The following is an 18,224-nucleotide window of genomic DNA, read 5'->3' on the forward strand; positions in this document are numbered from 1 at the left end:
TCTCCCTTCCTCCCTCCCTTTCTCTAAAATCAATAAATAAGTTAATAAACAAACAGGACAAGCTCTACCTCTTCCATTGGGAGAGGAGCTACTATGTTCCCAGGGGCAATGCTATCAGTCCTCTGAAATGGCATCTTAGTCCTTTTGGGCTCTCACTCAAATGGCAGTCTCCCCAATGCAGGTGTAAAGCTTGGTGCTTGCCAGCCATGTCAAGCATCTGGGGACACAAGTGAAGGAAAGTAATTTGGTTGAGCAGAAATGGAAGACTTTAACTCAAAAATTATCTGAGTACCAACTAAACAAAACAGAATATTTTATCCTAGTTAATCTAATTTTCAAAAGTGTGTCAATCTCTTGGAAAATATTTCTGTCTAAAAAACAAACAAGCAAAAATCCAAAAACAGAAAAAGATAAATTATGAAATTATATTGAATAATTATTATATAAGTATTGAAAGCTTTACTGCAAATTTTTACTGAGACCCTGCAAAAGTTTTTATCATGAAAGCTTCTTCACAGAAAGAATGAGTTTTTGATTTTACAAAATAGGAATCCAATTTCATTTATTACACAAAATTAAATAAAACCCGGGATATTTCCTTCCCTAGAACACATAACGAAGTTGCATATTGAATAATGATGGGTAAAATGCAGGGCCAAGAAAAGGCTCTGCTTTTCTTTATAGGATTCACAGTCCGTTCCAACTCTGGGCTTTCTCCAGGCCCTCAGGCCCGCCTCATAATTCTCAGTGATTGAAAAGGAAAAGGAAATACTGATGCTTCAATCAGACTATTCCATGACAAAGGCATTACATAAATCAACTCATGCAGCAACATCCATTTATACACCCCCCAAAAAAGCATAAATAAATAAACACAAAAAGTTTAATAAGTGTGAATAATAAAGTTTTAAATAGTTTTTGGATAAGTATTAGAAGAAATAATTACTAGCAAAAAAACTATTTCTACTTACGATGCCCCTCCCACTAACATATGACTCCTTTTTTGTTACTATAACTCATTTACCTTGAAGACAAGCAACATTAGTGAAATAGGTACACTAGAAAAAGATGCATTGAGCACATAAGAGAGTCTGAACTGCTTAGGGTAAAACTCTACTAAATTTGAAAAGAGAGACCAAGATGGTGACATAGGAGACTCCTGAACATCCCCCCATCTCATCGAAGCACCAAATGATGTCATCTATAGCAATTCCCTGAGACAAATCCTGAAACTACCTGAATGAGAAGATACCACATGAAAATGGGAAAGGCTGAGACACACTCTCATCCATAAACCCCTTCCTCAGCACAGAGCCATACAATCTGGAGAGAACCCCTAACTCCCAGCTTCTCCCTAAGTAGCAAAGGGATTGGATCACACATCTAGTACCCCAACTTTTAAGGCTCCCTAAACACCTTGCTCTGAAAGCCAAAGGGTCTTATATCTATGAGTCCCACAGGACTATAGCAAACAAAGCAGTTCTTAATGGCCACACAAGCATGCACTATGGCCACCTCCCCAGGGCTCAGTGTAGAGGATGCAGGCAGAGACTCATCTCCCAGTCCTTCCCTGGAAAGGATTTGACTGCATACAACCTATTACCAGAGGGTTCCGTTTCTAATTAGCATGCATCTAGGGGCTGATTGGACCTGGGAGCCAGTAAGCTTCCCCCTTCTCACTCCAATTCCCTCCAACATAAAACCAAATCACCAGCCTCTCTCTGGAAGGATCTTGAACACATGTCTGGTGCCACCCAAGGGACAGGTTCCTGGATCACCCAGCTCTGACAGCCAATGGGGCTTGCCTTCTCAAGGACTGTAGTGAATAAAGCAGCAGCTGATGGGTGTGCACATGATCATTCACTATAACTATCCCACTGAAGTTCAGCACAGAAGGAGCGAGCAAATAAAAGCCTAGCTCCTAGTTGTTCCCTGGAAAAGATGTGACTGCATGCTTCCCCCGCTTCTGCCTTCTATCAGCCCAAATCTAGGTGTAAACTGAGATCATCTCCCCACCCCCACCCCCGCCCCTCAGGGCACTGATGGGTCTGGTACAGCCTCAAGTACTGGGGCCACTAAGGACAAAGACAGCAACTTGAACAATGTCAAATGTTTAAGAGCAACCAGAATCTTGGGCCGGGCTGATTAATGAAGCTCATCTCCCACACAAGACTAGTCTGTCAGACTGGGAGAGGTGTCTCTTTTATGTAATGCACAGAAACCAACAGAAGACTATGAAAAAAAGGAAGAAACAGGAGACTATGTTGCAAATAAAAAGGTAAATCTCCAGAAACTGATTTTAATGAAATAAAAATAAGTAATTTATCTGATAGAGAGTTCAAAATCATGGTCATAAAGATGCTCACCAAGGCCAGGAGAGCAATATATAAACAAAGTATTTCAACAAAGAGACAGAAAATATTAAAAAGTACCAAACAAATCACAGAGCTGGAGAATGTAATCACTGGAATGAAAAATACAATAGAAGGGTTCAACAGCAGACTAACTTAATGGAAGAAGGAATCAGTGAAATTGAAGATAGGGTAGTGGAATTCATCCATTCAGAGGAGCAAAAAGAAAAAGAAATATTAACCCTGTCCCTTAACACTGATGGTGTAGAGAAGTTCCATTACAAGTCTAGGCTGCAGGCAACGTTACCTGTACTATAAACTGTTCTAGTAGTCTAAAAGCGTTCCTAGAAATCTTCAAGGAATTGTTTACAAGACCAGGATTTTACCCCTGTGCCAGTAGCTTCATTTGTCCAGACCAAATGCAATTTGCTTTCCACCTATGTACATACAATATATTCTCTATATATGGAAATCCATTCATATACACGCACAAAAGTCAACTTAGACTGAGAACTTAGTATATTCAGACACAGTTCTAGAGCAGTGGTCGGCAAACTGCGGCTCACGAACCACAGGCGGCACTTTGGCCCCTTGAGTGTGGCTCTTCCACAAAATACCGACTTCTGCGAATGGGCCACGAAGTTTCAATCGCACTGTATGTGCACGCCTGCACGTGGTATTTTGTGGAAGAGCCACACTCAAGGGGCCACAGAGCCACATGTGGCTCGCAAGCCACAGTTTGCCGACCACTGTTTTAGAGGCTTTACCATATAGCTATACCATTAATTAGAATTATCTAATTCAACCATCACAACAAACCAATGAAGTGGGTACTACTGTGCCTCATTTTTTAGAAAGTGTAACTTGGTGGCATCGGAACTAAAAAACTTGTCCAGGAGGTCTCACAGCCAGGAAGCAGCAGGGTCAGAATTTGAACCTGGCCCCAAAGCAGCTTTCTAATGGCTGTGACACCAGAGTTGTTCTCCCATAGAATACAATGTCTCACCACAAAAAGGAACTGCTCCAGTTTTCCTCTCATAAAAATACATATTTCTATATAAGTATGACAAATGTCAGGAAGGGCCTCTTGGTGGCATAAGTCAGCCTATTATAAAGATATGGATAATCTAAAGGGCATGATAGATGGAGGCTTGGAAAACAAGAATACATATCCTAACAGCAATGAAAATTGTAATAAGATGACCCTTAGCTACCTGGGGGTAGCCCAGTGTCTCTGACAGCAAAAATGACCAAACATGCACTTCTAACACAGGCTGTGCACAAAACATGCTATTGAGTTGGCTCCAACTCCTGGCGACTCTATGAATGAGTGATGTTCACTGTGTCCTGCCTTCAACAGCCCTGCTCAGAAAATTGCATTCATGTACTATTGCCAATTCACAAATTAAAGATTAGGAAATCTTAATTTATTTCTAAACTAGAGGCCCAATGCATAAATTTGTGCACGGGTGGGGTCCCTCGGCATGGCCTGGGGGATTGGCCCAAAACTGGCAGTTCAATGCTGCCTGCCACTCCTGCTCATCCTGGCCCTGCTGCACACCCCCTGCAGGCTCGCATCCAGTCAGTCTTGATTGGGAGAGGCTCACACCACCATAGCAGCATTCGCCAGCCATGAGCCCTGCTTCTGGAGCCCTTCCAGAGGAGGGGGGGGAGGGGGACAGGATGCGATCGGCCCTCCGGGAGGGCGCCCTTGCCAGCCCAGGATCCAGATCTGTCCCCGCTGACATTAGTGCCGGTTGTCGAGAGCCACCTGGCAGCCACTTTTATATCGTTTCTTCCTTGTGGAGCATCTAGGGAGGGGAAGTAGCCGCAGTGCCCGAGGCCAACTTCCAGGAGGCCAGCGATGCTGTCGGGATTGTGCTGGCGGCACCGGTCCTTCGGAGCCTGGCCCATTCTCCAGAGATTGGACTTGCAGGACTACTGAGGGAGTGAGTGGCTGCTGCCAGGCTGGTGGGCCTCCGGGATGGTTTGGTCAGCTGAGGGGCACTCCCACTGGGGGAGCGCTCTGACCACCAGGGGGCAGCTCCTGCATTGAGCGTCTTTCTTGGTGGTCAGTGCATGTCATAGCAACCAGTCGACTGGTTGTTCAGTTACTTAGGCTTTTATATATATAGATTTGGGGATGAAAAATAAATATAACATGTAACATAAATCCCATTTTGGAGACTCTTAGTTTAAGCTATTCATGCACATTTATATGTTCCTTACTTTCAACAGTTTGCCAGAGGCGCATATTGAACCAATGCAGACTCCACGCTGCTATGCTGAGGGAGTTGCTGGCGAGGGAAGGAGCCGTGGGACTGCACCGCATCTGCCTCTGTGAGTTTTGAGGATCTTTACTATGGCCTTGCATATAGCAACCAGCAAGAAATTATGAAAGCTTTAATTCTTTGTCAAAATGCATCTGCCTTCCAAATAATAAAACACCCTCAAATGTTATTGTTAGGATTTCTTTAAAAGCCACAAAACTTAAGAAAATGAATATCCTTAGCCAGAAAACATATATATATATATATATATATATATATATATATATATATATGGTGAATTTATACACACACACACACACACACACACACACACACAGTTTCCAAAAATGTATACACACTTTAACAGCTGATAACTCACTTAATTTTCACTCCTTTTCAGGTTTAACTGATTTGAAATAATGGGTGAAGCCAGACTAAGTTTTGAACAAAGAAAATTTATCCTAAAGTGCCACTAGATTTTTTTTATGGGGATACATGAAAGATAAAGTTTAAAGCACAAAACTGGCAATAGTGGGCAAACTGAGGGCACACAAAACCGAACGAATGATTCTTGAGGCCTGCGATTCCCCTGCTTTGCGCTTATCAGCGGTGCCTGGACCAGATCAGTCATCAGTTTGAAGACATTATTCATTTCTGTAGATTCTTTTAAATTTGAAAATGAACTGTATATTAATAAACACTGACTTTATATTCATTCAAAGTGTGTATACATTTTTTGGGACAGACACCCTGTATATATAACAGATTCATATATGAATATACATATGTATGTATAAATATGAATAAAGTTTCTTATCCAGAAAACATTTTTTCCTCCTACATATGTATATAGGAGAATTAAAACAGTGATATATAGGTTGTGCAATTCCTTGAAGGTCTAAGGATACAACCTTCATTCATCCAACAAATACTTCTTGAGCACCTGCTATCTTCCAAGCCCTTTGCTAGGTCCTTGGGGTTAACATAAGAACAGACACCACCCACTCCCTCAGGGAGCCCACGCCTGCACACCTATCCATCAGCTACCATACAGTGGGGCACACAGGAGTCAGACATGCTTAACGCTGAACTGGGCTTGTGACTTCTCTCATTTGAGGTCTTAAGAAATAAGAAACATTCTTAAGTGTCCAGGAGAGTTTTAGTAAAACCCTGATTAACAAAGAGAAACAGAGATCCTCTTTGATTGTAGCTATGGCCGTATAATTCTGCTTACAAAAATCATACCCCTTTACCTACTGTAGTGCATTTCATGTTATTCATGATCAAATTTAAATCAACCTGTAACAGTCTGCCATTTTCAATCCATTTCCAGATTTTATCAGGAAGCAGAAACTCTTGAAAAGAGCATTATCCAACCACAAAACTAAAGTCATGGGAAGAATACAGAAAAGCAGCAATAGTATATGTCGTGTTCAAAAAAATACAGAGCAACATCTCTGTAGTTCCAACAAAAATATGTCATTTGTTCACATAAGAAGCATCTATTGAACAATTTAGCCTCATGCCTAGTATGGGCTTATATACACCATCATCTCTGTTCACACACATTCCAAATGGTTGGTATTTACAGTCTATTCAGTCTTTTTGTAAACAGGAGGCACCCAGAGGTAACTCCAGAAGTTAGTACAAATACAGTGTGAATGCCTGCAGGGACACTGACATTTTTAAAGATGTCAACACAATGGTTACATTTCCTTCATGGCCACATTTCGCCTAAATGTCCCACAGAGTTGGCTGCATGCTCTTCATTGCCCATGACTCCACCTACTTGGACACAGGCAGTAATATCCCCTTCTCCCAGCAAACGTGCTGAGGGAAGGGGAGCCACAACCCAGAGCAGCTGATTCACAAGCCTTCCACAAAGAAGAGCCCTTTCCTCCTGAGGCAAAGCTCTCCACCTCCTGGAACAGAGTAGCATCAACCAGCCCAGAGATGAGTGGCTCAGGACCTCAGGAAAACCAGCCACATCAGATCGAGGCTTGGGTCACAAAAGGGTAGGAAAACCCACGCAGGAAAACAGACAATAAATTATAAGACATATTCTGAACTTGACACAGAGAGGAGACGTGCACATTTTCTGGTGAAAACTCACCTTTAAGTGAAGAATGTCCCAAGACGGTCCACCCAAGAGGCAACTCCAGATGGGTCAGCGCCTGCACGAGTTCCTCGTCCAAAGCAGGCAGTGCTCCCACCGTCAGGGCAAACGGGGTCAGCAAGGTCTGATGGCTACTGGCAGTGAGGCGATCGGCCTGGGTGACCAGCAGACGGGCCAGCCTGCAGGCCATGTTGTCCACGTAGGTCACAGATCCGGAGCCCATGGTCACCGGGGAGTAACCTTCTGAGCAGAGGCACACAGACACCATCACCGTCTCCTGAAGCCCGTGGCCTGGACGACAAGACAGTGAACAGTTCACCCAGAGTCTATGCGAGATGCTGTCACCTGCCTCACCGCGCTGCCTACACAGACCACATGCTCCAGGAGACCAAGGCAGAAAGGAAACGCAGCCAGTTATCTTTAAATGTCGCTGAGCCTGTGGGGCCAAATTAAAGCCAACTCCATCTTCTTCCAGGGATGCCTGATTTAAAGCCAACCTTTATGAACTCTGAACATTTCAGTATCTATTCTCTGAAGATTACCAGACACTGTTACTTGGCATACCTTCGCCTTTTCCATCTACCCCACCCCCTGAATTCAAGTTTGTCATCTTAAAGGTCTCTGCCCTTTTCTGCTCTCCTGTTTTTCCTCCTGAGTCACACATTTTTATGTACTTATTTAGATGACAGTTTTATGAAATAGCACAACATGGTGACCCAAGTTCACCCTCATTCCACAGAGCTCCACTGAATATGAGTCGGGGTGGGTGATGACGACTCAAGAGAAACATTTATATATTTTTTTTCAGTGCCCTCGCCCCCCCCCCACTTCTGACAATGGCCTCTCTGTCTTGCGGGTGTTCTTAACACTCCTGTTGTGGGTGGTCACCTAATCCTGCTGTCCGTTCCTCCTCCTTACACATCTCTTCTTTCATCTTGCCAAGGTTGGTGAACTTCTGTTTTTATGCTAAATTTGGCAGAATTTCCAGGAATTAGTACCACCAAATCTCTGTAATTATGGTTAGCTGGACAGAAGGTGAGCATTCAGTCACCACTGGTCCCCAAGCATAAGGCTAATGAACGCAAGTCATTCCTGCTCTGCCTTACTCTCCAAAGCCTTTCCCCAAATGCAATGCGCCCAGGCCTCAAGGAACAAGGGCGTCCCAGGTTAGTAAGCAAGAACTTCTGCCATTTTCACATTGACTTTTTTTAAATGGTCTAATGTGCCGGCACAGAATGCAGCCCACGCATGCCCAATATGTCACACAGAAATCTGTCCTACATACTTCTGAACAGTTACCCTGGTAAAGCTGTAACCAGGGAAATGTAAGGTTCAGAGACAGGCACTGTCACCTAATGAAGGTAAAAACCTTCACTTCTAAGCAGGCCACAATATAATAAAAAGGGTTTTCTTTAACACGCAAGGAGTGGGAAGGAGGTTCGCCCTTAAATGCAAGTAAAGGAAAAGACAAAACAAAAGTGTTGAGATTAGAAGTGGCACTTTAGTTATTTTTATTCTTTCTCTATAAAAGTCTTCATTCAAAAGTAAACCAAGAAAAGAGGGGGAAGGAAGCTCAAGGCAAGAAAGACAAAGCAAAAGGACAAAGGCAAGAGAGACGCGCAGTCAGAGTGACTATCATTAATGAGGTTTGACTTTTTGTTTTTATTGTAAAGATGGGAGTTGTTGAACCAGAGGGAGAAGTACTTAAAAGTGGCCACAGAACAACAGATGGATTCAAGCCCAGGTAGCTGAAAGGTCTTTGTACATCTCTACAGTTCTTACTACGCCTGCATTCACATGTTTACTGTCTACCTTCTTTTGGCAAGTAATAGACACCCTGCAGAAGCACTTAGAAACATGTTTTTCTCTAAAATGAGGCTAATCTTACCTATAAGAAAATTTGATGTTTCACGGTTCCCTATATGATATGATTTAAGAGTAACTCAAAGACCCACAGTTAAATAAAACTTACCAATCGACAAACAGAAACAACAAAACCCTCCCTTCCTTCAGGCAATGTCCAATTACACCTTTAGGCTAGAGCTTGACATCCCAATGTACAACCCACACCCCAGTGAAAACACAAAACAATTGTATTTGAAAGGGGCTATTAGCTCATGATAACACATTAACACAACACAGTAATTTGTCATCTGTCACCATGGTGATTGAAGAAGAAATGTGGTAGAATTACAGGTTTCAGAATATGACCCGTTGGGTGGTGGGAAGAGAAAGTTCTGGAGCCTGAGATCCAGCAAGGAAGTGTCTGGATGGACAGGGTGCCAGGTGAGGAACCCCAGCCACCAAACCGAGCAAGCAGGGGGAGGCAGACCCTGGACTGGCAGACTAGCCACAGGGAATGAGGAGGGAAAATGAAGACAGATTCAATGTCCGTCTGCCTGAGCCATCCCTGGCAATGGGACCTGGGACTACAGGAGGTGATCCCGAGACACAGTGTCACCTCCACTGGACTGCACCAAAGCACACCCAGCCTTGAGAGCTGATGGAAGGCTAGGCTGCTCAGAGAGCTGCAGACACAGCTGGAAGAACCTGGAACGTGAGCTAACCCGGCATGAGCCCTCCTCCTATCACCCACAGACACACGCATTCTCACCCACTCATCCCTGGGAAGCACCGTTGACTTTCTCTTCCTGGCTTTCTTCCCAGCCTCTGTCCCCGGTGGGAAGATGCTCACAGACAGATTTCCCAACTGCTCGGTAAAGAAGACACCTCACCTGGAATGCTGGACTGGAGAACGTTGTCCTCCGTACGCTCGGCAATCACCACGTGTCTCTGATGAGATCCGTTATAAATAAAGTAAAACTCGGCATCTTTAGGAAGATAGACATTTTTGTCGAACTTCGCACACACCGTCATCTGCCCCTGAAAAACGAACAAGGTGGGGCATCATCACACTTCCTCATCCTGGCTCCAAGAAACCACACAAAAAGCATCCGCGTCCACCCGGGGCGGTTTGTCACGTTCACTTCTCGTGAGAGCGCTCAAATAGTACGAATCCGGCTTTCCAACAGCAACGTTTGGGTGCTTGCTGATATACTGAAATATGAGTGTCAGGGCTGGTTTGTTCTGTTTTGAAAGCTGAAGAAGTTTAGAGTGTAGTGAAGGTTTTTTTTTCTTTTTCACTTAGCGGATGTGAAAACGTGGTACTTTGTCTTTTACTCTGTTTGAATTCCTACCTGATGAGCATCATTGCTTGTATTCATTTTTTCCTCTACCTGAGATACCACCCTGGCATAAAGATTCAAAATGATTAATCTTTAGCTATGGCCTTACCCTGGACTACATACATCAGCATCTCTTGTGAGAACCTTAAATATTTGCACACACGTTGCCAAATAAAGAGAGCCACATGCTCCCACACTCGTGTGCCTTTTCCAGTAGCTTTTTGTCCTCTCTGAGGGATTTCTAAGTACTGTCTCTCATCTGGCCTGGCCTCACGCTTTCTCTTGAGAGCTTCTGTTTGGAACAGAGCCCTGGTCCCAAGGACAGGTGCTGCCCCCCCCCTCCCTGAGCCACCAGAGCACACTCTGAGGAAGGAAGGAGTGAGGAGGGAGCGGGCACAGCAGGCTGGTGCTCTCCAACAGGACCATGGTGGGGGGTGGAGGGGCTGTGAGGAGGGGCTACATCAGCAGTGCTTTCAAGAGAGCACCAGCGATGGAGGAGCCTGCCAGTTGATCTTGGGACTTTGGAGGATTCCGGACACTCCCTCCCCTCAAACATAAAATGGGTAATACAAAGGGGACCTCCAGGGAGAGGGTGCATTCCGCCCAGCCTGTGGGAGTGGCCGGGAAATGGAGACCAGGAGGTGGGAAGGGTTGCCCTCTTTGGAGGCCTCTGGGAGGAGCATCTGGGCTTCTGTGTGCTGGCCCAACAAAAACAAACCCACCTCCCAGCACGCCTCACCCTGGGATGCGAGGAAAGGGAACAGAGAAAGGCTATGCAGTCTCTTTCACAGCTGTTTGCCTTTGATGGATATTAGCATGTTATTCCCTAGGCTCTCAAGAGTCAGGCCGATCAGTATCAAAACCAAAATCAGACTGGAGCTCCTCTTTCCAGTAACCACATGGTCAGCTCTTCTAAAATGTTAAAAATAAAAAGGCTATGTTTTTCTAGTAGTTTGAAATCCATGCCACACATGAAACATTATCTTAAATTTTGAATTGGTATAAACACAAATTGTGAAGTTCTAAAACAAGTCACCGGTTCCCAAATTTGAATGGTCCTGTCTCTGCGTGTGAGCTCGCACACACGCGCACAAACATAATCAATAGAAAGTAACATGCCAAGAAAAATCTACCATACAATAGCTTCAAAAAAAGTTCAGGAAGGGGTTCTGAAAAGCAAGAAAAACAATAACAACAGTCTGACATGACTGAGAGAGGAAACTTAGATGAAATTCCATTTCCTAAAAAAGGAAGAACAGCTTGCTTTAGTCATGCTCCTGGTTGCTAAAGGGGCTGTTAATTACTCACAGACAGAATCTGGCCCAACCTGTTGATTTTTTTTAATAGAAAACATATTGTGTAAATAGATCAAAGTTTTTCACAGATCACAGGATATCTAGTCTATATCTATTCAAAACAATGATCACATTACTATTTTATCTGATTGGGTGAACAAGAACTGCAACTTATGAAAGAGCTTAACTACAACCCTTTTCAATGTGATCCAAGACAGTAGTTTTACAATTCAGTTATGCCTCCTTTTCAAGACCATACCATGATTTACATTGATAAAAGAAGATAAACAACAGTCAGGTCAGAAACTACACCTGTCCATTAAAGAGAGATGTCCAGAAGTCCTGGCATTAAGAATAATATTCAGCATAAAAGGAGTTTATGATTTGCTAATCATAAAGAGATCAGAAAGACACAGTATAATTACAAGAGAAGGAGAAAAGGGTGTGATAAAAAAAAACCAACAGAGAGAGACCCAATGAGAGAGAAGAAAGGGAAGGGAGGGGGGCGTGGAGATGGCAAGAGAGAAAGAGGAAGACAGGAAAGAAAATGTGAATTCATACAACTTAACAAAAGGAAGATAAACGATCCAATCAAAAAAATGGGCAAAGGAACTAAATAGACACTTTCGAAAAGGACATACAGAAGACCAAGAGACATATGAAAAAATGCTCAAAGTCACTAGTCATCCAAGAGATGCAAATCAAACCAGCAATGCAGTACCATCTCACACCTGTCAAAATGGCAATCATCAACAAATCAACAAATGACAAGTACTAGGATGCGGAGAAAAAGGAACCCTCATACACTGCTGGTGGGAATGCAGACTGGTGCAACCACTGTGGAAAACAGTATGGAGTTTCCTCAAAAAACTAAAAATGGAACTCCCATTTGACCCAGTAATCCCACTTCTAGGAATATATCCCAAGAAATCATAAACACCAATCAAAAAGGACATATGCACCCCTATGTTCATAGCAGCACAGTTTACAATAGCTAAGATTTGGAAACAGCCTAAGTGCCCATCAGCAGATGAGTGGATTAAAAAACTGGGATACATCTACACAATGGAATACTATGCTGCTGTAAAAAAGAAAGAACTCTTACCAATCGCAACAGCATGGGTGGATCTGGAGGGCATTATGCTAAGCGAAATAAGCCAGTCAGAGAAAGATAAATATCACATGACCTCACTCACTTGTGGAATATAATGAACAAAAATAGATCCAGAGACACAGAAGCATCAAGCAGACTGCCAAACCTCAGAGGGAAGTCAGGGAGTGGTGGGAGGGTGGGGGTAAGAGATCAACCAAAGGACTTGTACACATGCATATAAGCAAAACCAATGGACACAGACAGTAGGGGCATGAGGGCATGTGCTGGGGGGTGGATGTGGCCGGGGAGAGGTCAATGAGGGGAAAAAGGAGATCTATGTAATACTTTTTCAACAATAAAGAATTTAAATTTTTTAAAAATGTGACTATGAAAGAACATTTTCATTCAGAAAAGTTAGATAAAGTTCAAAGGTTTAAATATCGCTCCAAAGGAGTTCAGCAGGAGGAATGGGCTTCTCAAATTGTGCTGAGGACCAAGGTACAACATAATCAGCCACAGGTGACAATTTTTCACTACGATTGGGGTCTTTCTCATCACTGTGGCCACTGAAAATATGCCACTTTACTTAAAGGGCCACTAATTTTATTACTGGCAAAGATAAATTGGAGTGTACAGAATTCCAGTGTGCCTCCATCATGTCTCCATCTGGATTCAATCACATGCTGTGTTTTAAGCAATTGAAAACTGTAAACTTTGCTAAGTGAATTTGTTGGCATCAATACCAGAATCACTCTGCTTCTGCCCAGAAATAACAGAGATGTGTTATCACCTCTCTGTCAATTCACTGTATCCCAAATACAAAAACACTCGGCTATTACACTGAAACTTCTGGAAACAATAAGAGGCAAAATTATCTCCCCAAATTTATCTATAAATTTAATGTACTCTAATCAAAACCCAAAGTGAATTTTTCAAATGAAACTCAACAAGCTTATTCTAAAGTTCATCTGGAAAAATAAATATACAAGACTTGAAACAAATGTTTTAAGAAAGAATGATGTTTGAGCTGAGGGAGGGGGCAGGAGGAGCCTGGAGATCAGAACTTACCTCTCAAAACATACAATGAAACCATGGAAATTTAAACAGTGCAATGGTGGCACACAGAGAGACCACTAGGTACAGAGTCCAGAAACAGATGTATGGAAATTATGTAATAAAGGTGGCATTTCAAATCAGTGGGGAAAGAATGTTCTACTCAATAAATAGTTTTGAAACAATAGCTCTCCATTAGGAAAAAAACATTCTTCATATCAAGGAGTTAAATTCCCAATTAATGCAATATTGCACATAATTCATAAGCACATAAAATTAGAAGACTATCTAACATTTTTCATTATTGCACAAAATGATAGCAATTAAAGATACCTACATTTCATCTATATGGACACCACCCTAATGTATCAACAGTTTTTCATTCTTCCTCTTTCCTTCCAGTCTTTGTTCAATGCACAGCTAAAAATTACATAGCTATACTCATGGCATAAATACACATCACATATGGTTGTGCTTTGCTCTCTTCTGTGAAAAATATTTTTCCATGTTGTTACAATCTTTGGCACTATTTTTAATTGCATTCCATCGAGTATTTGAAGCTCTGTGATTTAATAATGTACCCTATTGTACATTAAGGGTATTTGTAGCCTAATATTACAAAAAAAATACTATAATAAACATTTTCATGTACGTTTTTTTCTATGCTTTAAATCACTTTTTAGAATGAAATTCTAGAAATGGTCCAAGAATGTGAAAAATTGTCACAAATTGCAAAACTGATTTCCAAAAATGTTACATCAACTTTCATCACTACCTGTATTGGGCAAGCGTATCATTTTCATCCCAGTCTTGCCAAAACTGTCTTTTTTAGTATTTCCTAAATTAACAGATAATAAACAATCCTCATTGATTTTATTCATATTTTCTATTGCTACTGAAATTTATTGCCCACTTTTATAAAAGTCTATTACTAAATGGTGCCATCCTTGTTAGTGGCCTGATTAAATTTCTACTTATAGGATTCTGGTCTTCCCTCTCTTATTCACCTTTGCCTGAGGCAGATCAAAATTTCCACTTTCCCAAGTGAACCAAGTGAGATCAGCATCAGGGTTATTCCCTTTCCCCTCTGAAGAGTGAAGGTGTACCACCTCCCTCCCTTCTCATGCCCAAATAAGAAGCACTCAGATACTCCTGCAAAACCTCTGAAGGCCAGGTAACATGGAAACAGGAATGACAAATGTAAACAAGAAAAGCTGAACTGAGTATAATCATACTAAATATACCTCAATATAAGCTCAAACAAAGAACATCCAGTAAATTACACCAGCATTGTTTTACCATCAAGCAGCCCCCTAAGAAATGCTACTTGCAAAATTTATCAGTAATTCTCAAAGACCAAGCTTTCCGCATGAAGTGCTACAACATCTACGAATTTCTTCTCAAAAGAACCAAAAAGAAATTAAATGTTTTTGCCACCTGACACTATTTCATCCAACTCTCCTGCTCGTCTCCAATGGCACTGAAGATGAAAGTGGTCCTTGACCTTGACACTGAGGTGCACATTCTCAGTGTTTTTCCATCCATCAATAACAGTCCCCGCTCAGGACCTGGAATTGTTTAGATCCAGGAAGAAATAACAGAATGTCTTTTTTTTTTAAGGAAGGTAAACTAAAATGACCTAGAAGACTTAAGACATTTCTTTAGAAATAGCCCTTGGGGTAGGAATGGCTTCCATTTCCTAACAAGATGAAATAAAGCACATTAGGTCAATATGTTTGCTGATAACAACTAGAAAATAAAGACAGAAAAATTAAAAAGTCATTCTTAAAGAGAACTATGGAAATGAGGATAAATATAATAAAACTCCAGAAAGTGGAGAACCAGAGAAGTTATAGAAGCCAGAAAGAAAATAATTGATGACCTAAAATTCCATTACTAACAAAAATATTCTTAAAAATGAAGATGAAATTAAAATATTTAAGACAAATGCTGAGGGAATTCATTATCAGCAGGCCAGCACTAAAATACTAAAGGGCATTTACTTAAGCACAAGTAAAATTATCTCCAACAGAAACATGGAAATGCAAGAGGAAATGAGGAACAGTAAAATGGATAAATATGTGAATATAATTAATATCTAATGTACAAATGATAATTGTAATGTCAGAAGTTAAAAATATTTGTAGAACTACAATGTCGGCCAATAATGATATAAAAGGGAGATGGAATTAAAGTATCTAACAGTTTTGGAAAAGTGTTTTCTATTTATAATATATCAAATATACATATTTTAAGCTGAGAGTAACCACTGATAGAATAGTAAAATGAATGTATAATTAACAGGTTACAGAGAGAAAAAATTAAATAGAAAATATTTAATCAAAAATACAAGACAGAAGAAATAAATAACAGAAAACGTATGTCAAATAGAGAGTTCTATTAAGTCCAACTATATTAGCAATTATAGTAAATGTAAATGAACTAACTGATTCCAATACAACACCAAGACAGTCATTATGTCATTTTTTTAAAACTAGAAAACAGTAACAATACCTATATGCTGCTTACAAGAGAGACACTTAAAAAAATAACACAGAAAGCTTAAAAGTAAAAACATATACTAAGCTACACTAACCAAAACAAAGCTAGTATAGCCAAAATAATATCAGCCAGAGTAGTTTTTAAAGCAAGACATATTATGAAAGCTAAAGGAACTTTTCATCATAAGAAGTGTCAATTGAACAGGATTCTATCATAGTATTAAATCTGTATGCTTCAAAATATAAAGGAAGTATGAACAAATCCAAAAGAAGAAATAGACAAATCCATGATCACAATGGGAGACTTTAGCTTGCCTCTCGCAATAGCTGATAGAACAGACAGACAAAAACTGTCAAGGACACACAATCAACACGATTGCTAATAAAAAGGAATAATTACCATAAATTAAACATGCACAGTAATATTTATTTTAAAAGGTATCCATCATTCAAAACTCTACATCAAACTCAGTTAAACAAACACAAATATTCTTGATGACTTTCACACTTGATGGAATGATTCACCGCACAGAACTGAAATAGCCTTTGTTCTGTAACACAGCTAAATTGAGCAAAACACAATTCATGGCAGAGGTCAGTAAATGACTCCAGATTCCTCACGAGACCAGAAGCAGGCTTTGAAGAGCTCCTTAGCTTGCTTCCTTTTTAAATCACTCACTCACAGATTCCATAAAAACATAGGACTCCTAGAAATTAAAAACAAGTATCTGACATTTTAAGCAAATCATAAGAGGAAATATATTGGTTTGGGTATAAGAATACTTAAATTGCAATCTCTACCCTTACAGTATCCCAATATTTCTTGAGGAATAAAGGTCCTGCACTTGGTTTCAAAATAATCAAATGCAAAAATAAAAGAAGGAAGCAAACTGCAGTTAATAGTTGGACACCAGTTGGGATTTTAGTCAAAAATCAGCTAAGCATGAGTCATCACTGGGACTAAAATGCTAATTCTGCCCAAACATACACTGATGAAAACCTAGTGACTCCATGAAGAATGAGTATGGACGGCTCTCTTCCATACCTATCAGACACATCTCAGCCACGGAGTACTTTAATGTAAATACAGACTAAACTGACAACACGTTCAGAGGAAAATGACAAGGATGCCGTAGGGACTCAAAAACCATGCTGTCACATGAGGAACAATTGAAGGAACTGGGGCTGTTTTGCCAAAGAAGAAAAGACTCCTGCGTAAACGGTCACGGTTGCAAATATGTGAGGGTCTGTCATGCGGACAAGGGATTAGACATGTTCTGCAGGTCCCAAGGGGAAAGCCCAAAACAATGGGGGGAAGGACAGGACACAGTTCAGGTCCACAGCGAGAGCCTTGTACGGATCAGAGATGTCCAAGGATGACAAGAATTGCTGCAGCTCAGGAGGAATAAGCGCTACCAGGAAATGGTGGTTTGTTTTTGCTTTGCTTGTTTGTTTGTTCTAAGAAAGAATAGGACTAAATCTCTAGCCTTGAAAGGCTAGAACCTATGATGCCTGGTATATAATTCTACATCAGTAGCTTCCATATGAAAAAATAAATAAATGGGTGGCTCTTGATAAGTGTTTTGTGTTTTGTTTTGTTTTCAAATTAATTTCTCCCTCATTCTTTTGCTTTGGTTTCCTTCCTAGCTCCTTAGATTAATGTTCAGTTTATTTCAATTATCAGCATTAGTGGTTTTCAAACTGAGATCAGGGAAACCCTAGGTCCTAAAGGAAGAATGTTAGGCATTCTAATATCCCATTTAAATTTCATTTTGAAAAATATGTTTTTGATTACTTTTAACCTAAAAATAGTGCATTTACTTAAATTTACTATTTACCAAATTTTTATACACTGACGGGCCAGCAGGAGTGGCTCAGTGGTTGAGCATCGACCCAGGAACCAAGAGGTCGCCGGTTCGATTCCAGGTCAGGGCACATGCCCGGGTTGTGGGCTTTATCCCCAGTACGGGGTGTGCAGATGGCAGCTGATTGATGATGTTCCTCTCGCAACGATGTTTCTCTCTATCCCTCTCCCTTCCTCTCTCTCAATAAAAATATATTTAAATTTTTTTTAATATTTTATACACTGGAGAAGACCTGAACTGCCAGGCTAACTCATTGCTCTCAGCACATTAATTAATTAATATAATAAAGTTAAACTTAGAGAATATATTTATAATAAAGTTTTTATCAAGTTTATATATTAAAGCTCTCCATGATACTTTGTTTGGAAAGAAGATTTGTATGTACTTCAAAAAAAAAGTTGAAGCACTATCTGCTTAGGGTCTCTAAGGCCCCAATGCTAGTTTATATTGGAAGATAAAATTCTATTAGCTCATTTTATATTTCAGATTTCAAAC

The 18,224-nt window shown here is 40.8% G+C and overlaps 1 protein-coding gene across 2 annotated transcripts in view; it reads right to left on the reverse strand.

The window, feature by feature from the left end:
* Positions 1 to 18,224, reverse strand: part of ARHGEF28 (Rho guanine nucleotide exchange factor 28) — a 259,431-nt gene that overhangs the window by 158,025 nt on the left and 83,182 nt on the right. For both annotated transcript variants that reach the window (XM_006081332.3, XM_006081331.3), the window contains exons 3-4: positions 9,473 to 9,620; positions 6,735 to 7,028 (exon numbers count right to left, since the gene is read on the reverse strand). In XM_006081332.3, the coding sequence (XP_006081394.1) occupies positions 6,735 to 7,028; positions 9,473 to 9,620 (442 nt within the window). The remainder of the gene's footprint in view (positions 1 to 6,734; positions 7,029 to 9,472; positions 9,621 to 18,224) is intronic.

Source organism: Myotis lucifugus, unplaced genomic scaffold, assembly GCF_000147115.1.
Source record: "Myotis lucifugus unplaced genomic scaffold, Myoluc2.0 scaffold_0, whole genome shotgun sequence".
Classification (NCBI taxonomy): domain Eukaryota; kingdom Metazoa; phylum Chordata; class Mammalia; order Chiroptera; family Vespertilionidae; genus Myotis; species Myotis lucifugus.